At 45.0% G+C, this 17377-nt stretch overlaps 1 protein-coding gene and 1 long non-coding RNA gene across 5 annotated transcripts in view; both read left to right on the top strand.

The window, feature by feature from the left end:
• The window catches only part of TRAPPC3L (trafficking protein particle complex 3 like), a 151150-nt gene extending 144833 nt beyond the window's left edge, over window positions 1-6317 (top strand). For all 4 annotated transcript variants that reach the window (XM_030199235.1, XM_030199236.1, XM_030199234.1 and 1 more), the window contains one exon: window positions 5827-6317. In XM_030199235.1, coding sequence (XP_030055095.1) covers window positions 5827-5946 — 120 coding nt within the window. In that variant the 3' untranslated portion in view covers window positions 5947-6317. The remainder of the gene's footprint in view (window positions 1-5826) is intronic.
• Window positions 882-4524, top strand: LOC115467354. Its single transcript, XR_003941681.1, has 3 exons — window positions 882-913; window positions 4015-4018; window positions 4431-4524. It is a non-coding gene; the product is annotated as an uncharacterized LOC115467354 (long non-coding RNA).
• Window positions 6318-17377: the final 11060 nt, after the last annotated feature.

The raw sequence follows: 17377 nt of genomic DNA, 5'->3' as shown, positions 1-17377 counted from the left end.
AATATCTACCTCAAGCCACTAGCTGAGCTGATTCGGTCAGTGGACACTCAGTTCTACATCTATGTGGATGATGTGCAGCTACTCATACCCATTGAACCTGACTTACCTATACCCTTGAATAAACTGATTACTTGTCTAACATCAATTCAAGAATGGGCTAAACACAACAAACGTTGCCTGAACCCAAGTAAAACTGAGCTTTTCTGGGTCCCTAACACAAGTGGATACATACCTGACATCAAAATCTCTTTGGGAAGTATGAACTCCCCGTCAAATCACAAGTCAGGAACCTTGGAATACAGTTATATTCAACACTTACTCTGATTACCCAAATCCATGCAACCTTCAAGAGCTGCTTCTACTATTTGTGACAGCTACGCTGCCTCTCTCCTTACATCGAGAAGGTAAATCTTATCCCAGTTGTGCATGCCATGGTAACATCAAGACTGGATTACTGCAATGCACTATACAACGGTCTGACTACAAAGGGCCTGTACCAGCTCCAATTGATTCAGAATGCAGCAGCAAGACTCATAGAAGGTTGCAAGCAATGTGACCACATCACATCATTTTTGCAAAAACTGCACTGGCTACCAGTACAATACAGGGCTAAATTTAAAACTCTGTGTCTGATCTTGAAGGCCCTTAAAGGAAATGACCCCAAGTACTTCAGCAATATGACCCTCTACACGCCTCCAAGGACACTAAGGTCCTCCCAAGGGGTATCCCTAGCCACACACTCTCCAAAAGACATTATGTGATACCCGCAAGCGAGCCTTCTCCGGAGAAGCCCCCACACTCTGGAATGCATTGCCTGAATGCATTGCCTGAATGCTCCGCTTAACATAAGACTATCTGTACTTCAGGAAGCAGGTGAAAGCTTGGCTCTTCAACCAAGCCTTTAATGGAAGAAGTAACCAGTGCTTTTTCCTGAGGTCCGGCTCACTTGCCCGCTCCCTTCCATTCCTGCTCCCGCGCTTCAAAATCTTTTGATTACCCGGTCGCCCTTCCCTCCATGTCCAGCAATTCTCTCTCCCCTCCCCTGCCCTCCCTTCCATGTCCAGCATGTCGCCTCTCTCCCCTGCCCTCCCCTCTCCAAGTCGCGGCGAACCGGAAATGAAGGCAACAGTGATCACTGAGGCAGGCAGGTTCGTCTCCTCTTGCATTGCTTTCCTCTCAGCACTTCCCGCCTTCGAGGGCGGGACACACTGAGAGGGAAGCAACGTGAGAGGAGACAAACCTGCCTGTGTGCCTGCCTCAGTGCCTTCACTTCCAGTTCACCGTGACTTGGAGAGGGGAGGGCAGGGGAGAGAGGCGACATGCTGGACATGGAGGGGAGGGGAGAGAGAATTGCTGGACATGGAGGGGAGGGCAGGGGAGAGAGGAGAATCACTGGACGGAGGGGAGGGCAGGAGGGAGAGGAGACATGCTGGACATGGACAGGGGAGGGCAAGGGGGAGAGGAGAATTGCTGGGCATGGATGAGGGGAGGACAGAGGAGAGAGGAGACATGCTGGACATGGAGGGGAGGGGAGGAGGGCAGGGAAGAGAGAATTGCTGGATATAGACAGGGGAGGGCAGGGGAGAGAGGAGAATTGCTGGGCATGGATGAGTGGAGGGCAGGGGAGAGAGGAGACATGCTGGACATAGAGGGGGGAGGGTAGGGGGAGAGAGAATTGCTAGACATGGAGGGGAGGGCAGGGGGAGAGGAGACATGCTGGACATGGAGGGGAGGGGGAGGAGGGCAGGGAAGAGAGAATTGCTGGACATGGACAGGGGAGGGCAGGGGAGAGAGGAGAATTGCTGGGCATGGACAGGGGAGGGCAGGGGAGAGAGGAGAATCGCTGGGCATAGATGAGAGGGGAGGGCAGGGGAGAGGAGACATGCTGGACATGGAGGGGAGAGAGAATTGCTGACATGGATGAGAGGGGAGGGCAGGGGGCAGAGGAGACATACTGGACATGGAGGGGAGGTCAGCGAAGAGAGATTCGCTGGATATGGAGGGAAAGGGAGAGAGGAGAATCGTTGGACATGGAGGGGAGGGGAGAGGAGGGCAGAGAAGAGAGAATAGCTGGACATGGACAGGGGAGGGCAGGGGAGAGAGGAAAATTGCTGGGCATGGATGAGAGGGGAGGGCAGCGGAGAGAGGAGACATGCTGGACATGGAGGGGAGGGGAGGGCAGGGAAGAGAGAATCACTGGACATGGATGGAGGGAAGGGCAGGGGAAAGGAGAATCACTGGACATGGATGGTAGTGGAGGACGGGGCAGAGGAGAATCGCTGCACATGGATGGGAGGGGAGGGAAGGGGAGAGAGGAGACATGCTGGACATGGATGTGAGGGTAGGTCAGCGAAGAGAGATTCACTGGACATGGATGGTAGGGGAGGGCAGGGGAGAGAGAATCACTGGACATGGATGGAGGGAAGGCAGGGGAAAGGAGAATCACTGGACATGGATGGTAGTGGAGGACGGGGCAGAGGAGAATCGCTGCACATGGATGGGAGGGGAGGGAAGGGGAGAGAGGAGACATGCTGGACATGGATGTGAGGGTAGGTCAGCGAAGAGAGATTCACTGGACATGGATGGAAGGGGAGGGCAGGGGAGAGAGGAGAATCGTTGGACATGGATGAGAAGGGAGGTAAGGGGAGAGAGGAGAATTGCTGGACATGGGAGGGGAGGGCAGGGGAGAGAAGAGACATGCTGGACATGGCTGGAGGGGAGGGAAGACAGGAAGGTGATGCACATGGATGGGAGGGGAGTGCAGGGGAGAGAGGAGAAATGCTGGAAATGGCTGGTGGAGAGGGAAGACAGGAAGGAGATGCACATGGATGGGAGGGGAGTGTAGGGGAGAGAGGAGAAATGCTGGAAATGGATGGAGAGGATAGCAGGAGATAGAGGAGAATTGCTGGACATGGATGGATGGAGGAGTTGGCGGGAAGAGAGGAGAAATGCTGGTCTTGGATGGAGGAGAGGGGAGGAGAGGGGATAATTCTCCCGAGAGAATTATTGCTTTATATTGTGAATAAGGGGCTGTCCTAGCCTGGGTAAGCCACTAGGTGGTGCTGTTCCCATAGGAATGGGGGGAAATGCTTATGATTAGGATGAGTCACTAGAGGGAGCCATTAGGGAGAAGGTCCAGTGGAGGTCGCTAGGACCTGGGAGAGTCCTGGGTTAGAAACAGGTGAAGGTTGTTATGGGCTGGGTCCTGCCTAGAAGTAGGGGGAAGAGAATAAAGTGGTGTAGAAGTGAGTCACCCATTTTATATCTGCCTGAGGTTGGAAAGAAGGAAGAGAAGAGAAAGGTACTGGAGAGCTGGCAGCTGAGGAAAGCGGATTCCCTGAAGGAACTGGCTGGGCTCTAGAGAGACTGTTGTGTTAATCTGTTGTATATAGAACTGTGTAAGAAGACCATGGAACTAGCAGCCAGGCCAGGGGCTGGAGGACAGAAGGCTGTTAGCACTGAGCCCAGGTGTCTATGGGTGTGAGGCTCAGTGGGAAGATCTGTGAAAGTGTTTGAAGCTTGTGATAATGTTTTAAGCTGGAAGAAGTGTGCCCCAGGGGGCTGGAATAAAGAGCTGATTGATGAATATGCTGTATTGGACTTGAGTAATTTGCATCTAATCTGCATATTCCATGGAGCTCACCCTGAGTGAAAAAGGGGCCCAGGATCTTGAGGTTGGAGTGTTCAGGAGCCTGGTTGGAGTCCTGCTCAGGGGCCAGAGGCCTGCTGGAGGAGAAGCCTCGTCTTCACAATATGGATACAGGGGAGAAAAGAGGGAGGTGAAATGATGGACATGGATAGAGGGAAGGAGAGAGGAGAAGTGCTGGACATGACTGGAGGGGAGAAAATAAAAAAAGATGGAGATGAGGGAAAGGGAAGAGAGGAGAAAAACTGCACATGGATGGAGAAAATAGGCAAAAGCTGAATCCACGTTATACCTCCTCCAGTCAGTTCCACGGAGGAGGACCCAGCTTTTACTTATGGATGCAGGGCAAGAAATGAAGAAGAAAGGAGGAAAGTAAAGAAATAAATGGAAAGGAAGCCCTGGAAATGGAGTTAAGAGAACAGATAGAGAGCAGCAGAATCAGAGACTGGGACCAATATGGATAGAAAAACAAAGTCACCAGACAACTAAGGTAGAAAAAAAATCACTTTATTTTCATTTTAGTGTTTGGAATTTGTCTTATTTTGCACTGGGTATACTGGAGCTGTAACAGCTTACAGAAATTATTTATAATGAAAAAAAAATCACGTTATTTTTTTCTCCTATACTAGTATAATATTTTCAAGGATGTCTGTTTATATGCGCCATGGCTGGTATAAGGGGTGTGGCTAATGTGGGTGTGGCTATAAAGGGGTGTGGTCATATGTGGTGATCCCGCCCATAATGAGTACCGGCAGATTTTTTTCTACAAAAAAAGCACTGGAAGTAACTAACGTGTTAGTCTCACTCGCACACACAAGGATTGACTCGAGCTGCACATACTGCAGCGGGACATGTTTATCCACTCCTACCCTAGCTGAGATAATATTTAACCATCTCTTTTACCTCATGTGCAACTTTCTTCAAATCAGTCACTTTACTTTCTAATTCTTCCTACTTTCTTACTCATCTGTATGTTACAACTTTGCCTTACCCTTCACTACCAATTACAATGTTCTATTACGTATTGTGTAGTCATTGCAAGTAGGGTCGCTTTACTCATACTACCCCTCTCCTCAAGACCCTTCACTGGCTCCCTATCCGTTTTCGCATCCTGTTCAAACTTCTTCTACTAACCTATAAATGTATTCACTCTGCTGCTCCCCAGTATCTCTCCACACTCGTCCTTCCCTACACCCCTTCCCGTGCACTCCGCTCCATGGATAAATCCTTCTTATCTGTTCCCTTCTCCACTACTGCCAACTCCAGACTTCGCGCCTTCTGTCTCGCTGCACCCTACGCCTGGAATAAACTTCCTGAGCCCCTACGTCTTGCCCCATCCTTGGCCACCTTTAAATCTAGACTGAAAGCCCACCTCTTTAACATTGCTTTTGACTCGTAACCACTTGTAACCACTCGCCTCCACCTACCCTCCTCTCTTCCTTCCCGTTCACATTAATTGATTTGATTTGCTTACTTTATTTATTTTTTGTCTATTAGATTGTAAGCTCTTTGAGCAGGGACTGTCTTTCTTCTATGTTTGTGCAGCGCTGCGTATGCCTTGTAGCGCTATAGAAATGCTAAATAGTAGTAGTAGTAGTATACCATGCCATACTTTGTATGAATATTTACTTGAATATTTTTACTGCTCTAATTGCCTACTGCTCATGTTTGATCTATTCTTACTGTACACCACCTTGAGTGAATTCCTTCAAAAAGGTGGTAAATAAATCCTAATAAATAAATTCAGCAACAGTTTGCTTGGTTAAAATTCTGCATACTACGACAGGTGAACTGGAACATTCACTGAAGATAGTTGGTTAAAGTTAGCTGTCTGGTTATCTTAGATCTCCTGTTCATATGGCCTGACTTAAACTGGAAAGCAGTGACTCTCGCCTTCACCGCTGCCCAGAGCACCTCTCTTACTCTTCCTTTCTTTAAATTAGTAACTTCTGGCCACACATTGAGTCATTGATGTAAAAGTTGTCAATTCACTGGCCCAGTAAATGAAAAAAACCTTTTCAGGCGCTTAACTCCTGATTTGTCCATATGAAAGATTTAAGGTTACCATTTCCTCCTTTGTCATTCAGAATGTTTTGCTTGCAATAGTCGCATAGTAATAGCCTGAAGGAATTCGTTCTGTGTCGACATTAATTAAGAAATGTGATATTTTTCTATTCCAGATTAATTTGCCAGCCGATGTACAATTTATTCAAGATCGACTGAAGGGCGGGGATGTGACAGAAATAGGAATAACCTTTCTGAGAAAGACTGACGACAAAAAACACAGAAGAAATAAGTAGAAATACATAAAGGAAAAATCCTGAAGAAACGAACCTGAATGTGTACTGCAGTGTAGGGCTATCAGCGACTGGATTTGCACTCACTTAACCTTCTTGAAGACTGCACAGAGAAATAATTTCTTTCTCCCTTGCTGAGTTTAGTGTAGTACGTGGTGTGGAGAAATTCTTAATGTAGCTTTCCAGCACCCCGTCAATAAAATGCCCCTCTCAATATCTGCTTAATCTCAGTCTGCAATCCTGTGTCTGTAAGCATGCACGAAAAAGATTGCTTTCCACTGCAATGTGATGCCCCTCTCCGTTTGATGTACTCAGTTTCACCGCACTGTATGGAAAGAATATAAAGCTAAAATAAACACCTTTGTCAGCCTTCATTCATGCCTCTTTGTCTCTCAAAAGAAAGGAGTGGTTAGATCAGTGGCCTGAGAGCCAGGGCTGAAATCCTGCTAATTCTCTGTGTGACTGTGGGTCAGACACTTAACGCTATAGGAAGTATCATACTAGCATGTTATTTCTTGCAGGCCCCAAGTTATGCAATGGGACTTACTATGGCTACTCTTATGTTCTTATGAGTCAGACTAATGGTCCTTCTAGCCCAGTATCCTGTTTTCCAAACATTGGCCAAGCCAGGTCACAAGTACCTGGCAGAAACCACATCGTGGCAACAATCCAAACTACAAATCCCAGGGCAAGCAGTTGCTTCCCATGGCTGTCTCAATAGCAGACTATGGACTTTTCCTCCAGGAATTTGTCCAAACCTTTTTTAAACTCAGGTACACTAACCACTGTTACCACATCCTCCGGCAAAGAGTTCCAGAGCTTAACTATTTATTTTAAAGTATTTCCATGTAAGGAGGACATATTTTTTCACTCACTGAATAGTTAAGCTCTGGAACTCTTTGCCGGAGGATGTGGTAACAGTGGTTAGTGTACCTGAGTTTAAAAAAGGTTTGGACAAATTCCTGGAGGAATACTAATAACACACATTAATGGCTTTAAGCACAGAAGTGCCTTTTAGTAAATCAGATTTTTAATCCACAATTTACATAGCTGTATTAATTGGTATTGACTAGCAATACTATCAGGCTTATTTTTGAAAGAGAGGGGTGCCCATCTTTCAACACAAATCTGGAGATGGGCGTCCTTCTCCAAGGGTCGCCCAAATTGGCATAATTGAAAGCTGATTTTGGGCGTTCTCAACTGCTTTCCATTGCAGGGACGACCAAAGTTCACGGGGGCGTGTCGGAAGCCTAGTGAAGGCGGGACTGGGGCATGCTTAACACATGGGCGTCCTCAGCCAATAATGGAAAAAGAAGAGCGTCCCTGATGAGCACTTGGCCGACTTTACTTGGTCCATTTTTTCTTGCGACCAAGCCTCAAAAAGGTGCCCGAACTGACCAGATGACCACCGGAGGGAATCGGGGATGACCTCCCCTTACTCCCCCAGTGGTCACTAACCCCCTCCCACCCTAAAAAAAAAAAAAACTTTAAAAATATTTTTTGCAAGCCTCAAATGTCATACCCAGCTCCATCACAGCAGTATGCAGGTCCCTGGAGCAGTTTTAGTGGGTACTGCAGTGACTTCAGGCAGGCGGACCCAGGCCCATCCCCCCCTACCTGTTACACTTGTGGTGGTAAATGTGAGCCCTTCAAAACCCACCACAAACCCACTGTACCCACATCTAGGTGCCCCTTCATCCCTAAGGGCTATAGTAGTGTTGCACAGTTTGGGGGGGGGGGGTTGGGGGTGCTCAGCACCCAAGGTAAGGGAGCTATGCACCTGGGAGCAACTTGTGAGGTCCACAGCAGTGCCCCCTAGGTTGCTCGGTTGGTGTCCTGGCATGTGAAGGCGACCAGTGCACTTTACGAATGCTGGCTCCTCCCACAACCAAATGGCTTGGATTTGGTCGTTTCTGAGATGGGCGTCCTCGGTTTCCATTATCGCTGAAAACCGGGGACAGCCATCTCTAAGGTCGACCTAAATGTTGAGATTTGGGTGTCCCCGACAGTATTATCGAAACGAAAGATGGACGGCCAACTTGTTTCGATCATACGGGTTTCCCTGCCCCTTCGCCGGGACGTCCTGTGAGAACGTCCTCAGCAAAAGGTGGGCCCCCGTTCGATTATGCCCCTCCATGTGTAATTTTGTCAACAAAGCAGCTTAATACAGGATATCTTTTATCACAAGGTGTTTGGAATACAAATACATGTAAAGCAAAATACATTCCACTTCTTGTATTGAACCTCACATGGAAAGTTGACATCTCAAGTGCTGTGAACTTTCCTCTTTGGGAGCAACTGATCTGCTAACAAGTGGCCTGAATCTCTCAGACAGCAGCTTAAAGGAAAACCTTATTTGCAGCCTAGTACCTCTAGGGGTTCTGAGTTCACCATTTTGAGTGAGGAAGGCACCTGGTAGGTACCAAGGGAGATAGGAGGAAGGGTGGGGGGGGGGGGGGGGAAGGATGGTTCATTGCTAATAGATTTGGGTGTCAGGGTTTATGAGAGGACTCATTACAAATTGCTCAGGGATAGGGGTGTTTCATTACAAATAGATTAGGGGGTCAGAGGTATGGGCACCAGAGAAGGGAGTGCACTTTTATTTTTAATGGATCGAGGTACTGACATAACTTTGCTGGCTGGCCATTTAAATAGTGGTCTTACTTAGGGTCTCTAATATTAGCATTGACACTGCCAAGGAACATGTGAGGCACCACACATTAATAAATCCAAATAAATAAAGGCAAAAGAGGCTTTAAAGAGCCTGTTTTGGAAAAAGTCCCCTTAAATTCAAAACTATATAAAGAGGAAAGGTCCCACTGAACTTTCTTCCTGAGTTCTGAGACAAGAGGATATTTCTCTGGTAAATGAACACTATTTTTGCTTTGTGTTTTGGGAACTTAAAAGATTGGGGTTTAAAAGAGGAATTGTAGGTTACTGATATGCAAAATAAAAATATAAAAAGCAAATTTTATCAACTAATCTCCATAGTCTTTTCCACTTAGTTTTAAAAACTTTGTATCACAGCATTAACAGATAAAATCTAGCAGGCACTGCAGGATCTAGTTTAGTATTAAGGGGGGGAATAAAGGGAGAGAGAGAGAGAGAGAAAAGCAAGCATCATTAACTAGTTGCCATAGTGTACAAACCTTTTTCCCATAGTTTTAAACAGAAATTTTCTCTAGAAATAGGCATTTCTCCCATAGTTTTAAACTGAAACCTTTTCTAGAGGTAGAAACTAAACAGCCCAAAACTCTTGTTCTAAAAGCCAGTTATTTTCTGTTCCTTGGCTGCTGGAGAGTGTTAATATGTGTCCCAGCTTGAGACCCATCCACTGGAATAGTGGTGGGCCGAGTTACATACAGTGTTGCCAGGTGGGAAATTTTTTTCCCACCCAATCCAGCACAAAAACCGCCCAAAACCTGCCCAAACTCAAACCCCGCCCCTGACACCCCCACCCCCGCGTCATCACCCCCGCCCCCGCCGTCATCAACCCCGCCCCCGCCGTCACCGGCCCCGCCTCCCCGTCACCGACCCCGCCACCCACGTCATCGGCCCCGCCTCCTACGTCACTAACCCCGCCCAAAAATGTCACTAACCCCGCCCCCCGCGGCCGAAAAAGCCACACAAAAAACCGCCCTGAAGCCCAAAAAACAGCCCAAAAAACCGCAACCCGCCGCAGGCAAAAATTTCCTGCGGCGGGTCGCAGAAAACCGCCCAATTGGGCGGTAAAACCGCCCACCTGGCAACACTGGTTACATAGCTTAAACTGCTGAAAAGCACTGACTAGGCCTAAAAATCTGATGATGGCCTTGTTGCTGAGCACCTGCAGAAGCAGGGCTGCTTGATAAGCCTTATTAGAATTTAGTGTGACATTCAAAAGCAGTGCAAAAGCCAAGATCAAGGAATTGATGGCTAAAATCCTAAAAAGTTTGGTTCAGAACATGGAGTCTGTTGCAGTTAAAATGGCTCCCAGAGTCACAAGATACAAAAAAAACTGATCTCTCTATATTAGGAGAGATGTTTACAAGTCCGGAAATTGACGTTATTAAGAAATATCAGAAAGGAGGGGCAGGTGGGCACCTGACCTGCGGTTAAGTATGATTCATAGATGAAAAAAAAATAGAAAAAAAGTCTTTCTCAATTGAGTTGTATGGACTGCAAATACTATATAAGGACTGTGAATCTGAGTTAAAATCGGAGTCCTTCCCCGAAGGCAAAGCTACGGTCCGTTGAACCCAGAATTTGACTGATGTGTGCACCAGCTGGCAGTTTCATTTGGTGAGAATAAAAGACTATCTTTATCACTAAACTTCTCCAGCCTCAGTTTCAGTCTTTTCATTATGTATTTGTCTCTTTGAACCAGGGGCGTATCTGCGTGGGGCCTCAGGGGCCTGGGCCCCCGCAGATTTCGCCCTGGACCCCCCTACCGCTGCCAACTCTCTCCCTCCGTTACTCGCCTACCTTCGCTGGCGGGGGACCCCAACCCCCGCCAGCCGAGGTCCGCGTCCTCCTGCCGCTGCCAGCTGCCTTTAAAGAATTCCGTCAGCTGGCGGGGGACCCCCAACCCCCGCCAGCCAAGCCGAGGTCCTTTCATTTTTCCACTGAAGCTGGCGCCGACGAAAGTTTCTTTTGAGTCTGACGTCGCTGCACGAAGGTAGGCGAGTAACGGAGGGGGAGGGTTGGCAGCGGCTGGGGGAAGGGGGATCGGCAATGGGGGCGGTGGCGGGGGGGGGGCTATAATGTGCCCCCTCACTCTGGCCCTGGCCCCCCCTACCGCCGCAGTTCAGATACGCCCCTGCTTTGAACTGTCTCACACAAATAGTACACACACAAGTAAATTATCTTTCACTCATGTAGACATTATGTGGGAAAATAAATGGCCAAAGATTCACATAGATCTTAGAAGACAGAAAGTTGAGGTCATGGGAATTAGATTTGAACTTCGCCTTCTGTCACCCCCTCTACACCTCCGTGTCCGAAGGCGGTCCTTTGGTCCCCTGTTTACCTCACCGTAGAAAGGGATTCCACGGAGGTCTAGAGAGGGGTGGATAAAACAACTCCTGAATAAACAAGAGTTAGATCATCGAGCAACCTCAATTAAGTGTTAATTAAGGTGTGGGGAAGTAGAATAGTTGCATAGGTTGTCAAGTCAGCATCAAAGAGCCTGTTTAAAAGAGGCCCCTTAGATTCAAAACTATATAAGGAGGAAAGGTCCCACTGAACTTTCTTTCTGAGATGTTCTGAGAGAAGAGGACATTTCTCTGGTAAGTAAACACTATTGTGCTTTGGGAACTTAAAAGATTGGGGTTTAAAGAAGGAATTGCAGGTTAGTGATATGCAAAATAAAAATATAAAAAGCAAATTTTATCAACTAATCTCCATACTCATTTCCACTTAGTTTTAAAAACTTTGTACCACAGCATTAACAGATAGAATCTAGCAGGCACTGCAGGATCTAGTTTAGTATTAAGGGGGAATAAAAAGAGAGCGAGAGAGGAAAAGTAAGCAGGACCTAGTTTAGTATTAAGGAGGGAATCAAAAGAGAAAAAAAGCAAGCATTATTAACTAGTTGTCATAGAGGGGCATAATCGAATGGCGCCGGCCATCTCCGAGGATGGCGCCATGAAGGGGCGGAGCCAACCGTATTTTCAAAAAAGATGGCCAGCCATCTTTTTTTTCAATAATACAGTTCGTGCCGCCCAAATGTCAGAGATGGCCGGCCTTGGTTTTTGCCCATAATGGAAACCGAAGCCGGCCATCTCAAACTCGGCCAAATCCAAGACATTTGGTCGTGGGAGGGGCCAGGATTCATAGTGCACTTGTCCCCCTCACATGCCAGGAAACCAACTGGGCATCCTAGGGGGGCACTTCTAAAAAGTAAAAAAAAAAAAAAAAATTAAAATAGCTCCCAGGTGCATAGCTCCCTTACCTTGGGTGCTGAGCCCCCCAACCCCCCCCAAACCCACTCCCCACAACTATGCACCACTACCATAGCCCTAAGGGGTGAAGGGGGGCACCTACATGTGGGTACAGTGGGGTTCGGGTGGGTTTTCAAGGGCTCCCATTTTCCACCACAAGTGTAACAGGTGGGGGGGGGGGATGGGCCTGGGTCCGCCTGCCTGAAGTCCACTGCACCCACTAAAACTGCTCCAGGGACCTGTATATTGCTGCGATGGACCGGAGTATGACATTTGAGGCTGGGATAGAGGCTGGCAAAAAAAGCTTTTAAAGTTGTTTTTTTGAGGGTGGGAGGGGGTTAGTGACCACTGGGGGAGTCAGGGGATGTCATCCCCGATTCCATCCGGTGGTCATCTGGTCAGTTCGGGCACTTTTTTGGGACTTGGACCTGAAAAAAGGGACCAAGTGAAGCCGGCAAAATGCTCGTCAAGGCCGGCTTTCTTTTTTCTATTATCGGGCGAAGCCGGCCATCTCAATGCACGCCCCCGTCCCGCCTTCGCTACCCTACCAAAACGCCCCTTTGAAGTTCGGCCAGCTCCGCGATGGAAAGCAGTTGACGCCGGCCAAAATCGGCTTTTGATTATACCGATTTGGCCGGCTTTAGGAGATCACCGGCCATCTCCCGATTTGTGTTGGAAGATGGCCGACAATCTCCTTCGAAAATGAGCTGGACAGTGTACAACCCTTTTCCCATAGTTTTAAACTGAAACCTTTTCTAGAGGTAAGTGAACACTATTTTGCTTTGTGTTTTGGGAACTTAAAGAAGGAATTGTAGGTGAGTGATAGGCAGAATAAAAATATAAAAAAGCAGAATTTATCAACTAATCTCCAAAGTCTTTTCCCTTTAGCTTTAAAACTTGAACTTTGTACCACAGCATTAACAAATAGCCTCTAGCAGGCACTGCAGGACCTAGTTTAGTATTAAGGGGGGGGGGGGGGGGAATCAAAAGAGAGAGAGAGAAAAAGAAAGCATTATTAAAATAGTGTACAACCCTTTTTCTCATAGTTTTAAACAGAAATTTTCTTACATTTTTCCCTTAGGTTAAAACTGAAACCTTTTCTAGAGGTAGAAACTTAACAGCCAAAAACTCTTGTTCTAAAAGGCAGTTATTTTCTGTTCATTGGCTGCTGGAGAGGTAGCGCGCCCAGCGACCTCAATTAGGTATTAACTAACGTGTGGGGAAGCAGAATATTTGCATAGGTTGCTGAGTTAGCTTCAAAGAGCCCGTTTAAAAAACCACCCCTTAGATTCAAAACTATATAAACAGGAAAGGTCCCACTGAACTTTCTTTCTGAGAAGTTCCAAGAGAAGAGGACATTTCTCTGGTAAGTGAACACTATTTTGCTTTGTGCTTTGGGAACTTAAAGATTGGGGTTTAAAGGAGGAACTGTAGGTTAGTGATGGGCAGAATAAAAATATAAAACAGCAAACTTTATCAACTAGTCTCCACACTCTTTTCCCCCTAGTTTTAAAACTTTAACTTTATACCACAGCATTAACAGACAGCCTCTAGCAGTCACTGCAGGACCTAGGGGGGGTCACTTGATAACAGTGATCATAATATGATCAGGTTTGATATTAGCTTTGGAGTAAGTATACGCAGGAAATCCAATACGTTCGTGTTTAACTTTCAAAAGGAAGACTATGATAAAATGAGAAGTACGGTGAAAAGAAAAAACTTAGAGGAGCAGCTGTGAGGGTCAAAAATTTACATCAGGTATGGATGCTATTCAAAAATATCATCCTGGAAGCCCAGGCCAAATATATTCCGCGTATTAAAAAAGGAGGAACGAAGAGCAAACGACAGTCGGCATGGTTAAAAAGTGAGGTGAAGGAAGCTGTTAGAGCTAAAAGAAAATCCTTCAGAAAATGGAAGAAGGAACTGACTGAAAATAATAAGAAACAGCATAAGGAATCTCAGTCAAATTCAAAGCGCTGATAAGGAAGGCAAAGAGGGACTTTGAAAAGAAGATTGTGTTGGAGACAAAAACACATAGTAAAAATATATTTAGGTATATTAAAAGCAGGAAGCCAGCAAAAGAATCACTTGGATGACTGAGGCTAGATGACCAAGGGGCAAAAGGAGCAATCAGGAAAGACAAAGCCATAGCGGAGTGATTAAATGAATTCTTTGCTTCAGTCTTCACCTAGGAAGATTTGGGAGAGATACCAGAGCCAGAAATGATATTCAAAGCTGACTAGTTGGAGAAACTGAATGAAATCTCTATAAACCTGGAGGATGTAATGGGGTAATTTGACAACTTGAAGAGTAGCAAATCTCCTGGATTGGATGGTATCCATTCCAGAGTACTGATAGAATTGAAAAATGAACTTGTGGAACTTTTCTTAGTAATATGTAATTTATCTTTAAAATCGAGCATGGTACCGGAAGATTGGAGGGTGGCCAATGCAATGCCGGTTTTTAAAAAAAGTTTCCAGAGTTGATCCAGAAAATTATAGACCTGTGAGCCTGACGTCAGTGCCGGGCAAAATGGTAGAGACTATTATAAAGAACAAAATTACAGAGCAAATTCAAAAGCATGGATTAATGAGACAAAGCCAATATGGATTTAGTGAAGGGAAATCGTGCCTCACCAATCTATTACATTTCTTTAAAGGGGTGAAAAAACATGGATAAAGGTGAGCCAGTTAATATTGTGTTTCTGGATTTTCAAAAGGCATTTGATAAAGCACCTCATGAAAGACTCCTGAGGAAATTGAAGAGTCATGGGATAGGAGGTAGTGTCCTATTGTGGATTAAAAACTGGTTAAAAGATAGAAAACAGAGAGTAGGGTTAAATGGTCAGCATTCTCAATGGAGAAGGGTAGTTAGTGGGGTTCCCTAGGGGTCTGTGCTGGGACCACTGCTTTTTACCATAGAGGGCTGAGGGGAGATATGATTGAGCTCTACAAAATCGATTTTTTGTAGAAGTGAATCGATTTTTTTACCCCTTCAAAAAGGGGACACTTGAGGAAGTTACATGGAAATACTTTAAAAACAAATAGGAGGAAATATTATTTCAATGAAAAAATAGTTAAGCTCTGGAACTGTTCTGCCGGAGGACATGGTAACAACGGTTAGCATATCTGGGTTTTAAAAAGGTTTGCACAAGTTACTGGAGGAAAAGTCCATAGTCTGTTATTGAGATGGACATGGAGGAAGTCACTGCTTGTCTTGGGATTGGTACCATGGAATGTTGCTACTATTTGGGTTTCTGCCAGGTACTTGTGACTTGGATTGGCCACTGTTGGAAGCAGGATACTGGGCTAGATGGACCATTGGTCTGACCCAGTATGGCTGTTCTTATGTTTTTATCTGTGTTGTCTAGCACCAGCTCAAAATCTGAGTAAGCAGAGTATGCGATATAGATGTGCAAATGTTGATATTTACACATATAAATTGTGAGAAGGGCGTCTAAAATAAGGGCCATTGTGATGATTTGATAATCAGCTATTGCTACGTTACATTTAATTCACATTGGAGAATTTTATTTATTTATTTATAGGGATTTCTTATCCGCCTTTATGAAGAGATTCACCCAAGGCTGTCATTGTAGACAATTATAATAATTATGCATGATTTGCGGTGCTAACATTTCTTTACGTGTTCTGCCAAATATATTGAAGTATGTATAACAGCGAACTGAGGACTCAATTTAGAAATTTACTTCTGAATAGCATCTATTACATTTGAGTTATGACTAACCTGGGTGATGGGTTGGAGTGGTGCTAAGTCTGAGAAAGACCTACCCAGGAAACATGGAAGTAGCACTTTCCTCTTTTGTGAAGGGACAGTTGGATGTAGCTAAATTGTGTGATTTCATTTAATGTATGCACTTTATCAATCCTTACATCTATGCTGATGATGTCACGATATATATCCCGTTCAGAAATGATTTAACAGAAATCACAAAGAAAATCAATCACAGCTTCCAAATAATGAATTCATGGGCCGATGCATTCCAACTAAAGCTTAATGCTGATAAGACTCAATGCCTTATCCTTTCATCGCAATATAACAAGGTCAATTATGCTAATATTAACACTCCAAACCACGTTCTTCCTGTCTCGGATACCTTGAAACTCCTGGGAGTCACAATTGATTGAAATCTTACCCTAGAAAGCCATGCAAAAAATGTAACAAAGAAACTGTTCCATGCAATGTGGAAACTTAAAAGAGTTAAACCTTTCTTCCCAAGGGAGGTTTTTCGGAACCTGGTGCAGTCAATGGTGTTAAGCCATTTCGACTATTGCAATTCCATTTATGCCGGATGTAAAGCACAAATCATTAAGAGACTTCAGACAGCCCAAAACACTGCAGCCAGACTCATATTTGGAAAGGCGAAATATGAAAGTGCCAAACTCCTCAGAGAAAAAATTACACTGGCTACCATTAAAAGATCGAATTACATTCAAAATCTGTACCCTGGTCCACAAAATTATTCATGGTGAGGCCCCAACATATATGTTTGACCTCGTCGATTTACCAGCAAGGAATACAAAACGTTCGTCACGTACTTTCTTGAATCTCCATTATCCCAATTGCAGAGGACTTAAATTTAAATCAATATATGCATCTAATTTCTCCTACATTTGTACGCAACGTTGGAATGCACTGCCGAATGCCATAAAAACAACACACGATTTGGCAGCCTTCCGGAAACTATTAAAGACTAACCTGTTCAGAGAGACTTATCAAAAGGACCCTTCTTAAAAAACAGGATATCAGAACTGTACCAGAATTAGTTAACATTGAATTATACTAATTTCGGTTACTTTATCACATTGTCATTATTGAACACTTTTCACTAGCCTTGATTTCAGCACCTGAAATGTATTGATTACCGATTTTATTCTAATTTACTGTGTACTCTATATACTCTGATTGGAACATTCTTCTGTATTTCTTATTCCGGAAATGGCGATCGCCACTACGGTATTTGTAAGCCACATTGAGCCTGCAAAGAGGTGGGAAAATGTGGGATATAAATGCAGAAAATAAATAAATACACCACTCAATGCAACCAAGAGATTGAAGCATGACAGCTGTGATATTTTATTATTTCTTACTTATCTAATTTATTAGCCACCTTGTATAGCAAAAACATGATAGCACCCAAACACGTTATTATTCTGAATTAATCAAGATGCTATTTCATTATTTTTGTTGTGTGATATTTGTATGTGTTTGTAATATAATAGCTGTACGATGCAAACCATATAGGACACATTTGCCAGATCAGATGACATACATTTTAATAAATGGAAATATCAGAATAAACCCAGACCCTCTCTTTACATACGGTTCCTCCCTTACAGTTTAATGGCTACTGTAAAGATTATAACCAGGTATTTTTTGGCTCTCTCATTAGAATTGAGTTCAAAAGAGAGTCAATGCACAGGCAAAATCCCCCACACCTCCACATCTTTTCATACTGATTTCTTCCAGGATAAGGAGTCCTGGGGGGATTT

This window comes from Microcaecilia unicolor, chromosome 3, assembly GCF_901765095.1.
Source record: "Microcaecilia unicolor chromosome 3, aMicUni1.1, whole genome shotgun sequence".
Lineage (NCBI taxonomy): Eukaryota > Metazoa > Chordata > Amphibia > Gymnophiona > Siphonopidae > Microcaecilia > Microcaecilia unicolor.
The sequence above is the reverse complement of the archived record's forward strand: the minus strand, read 5'-3'. Positions and strand labels throughout refer to the sequence as shown.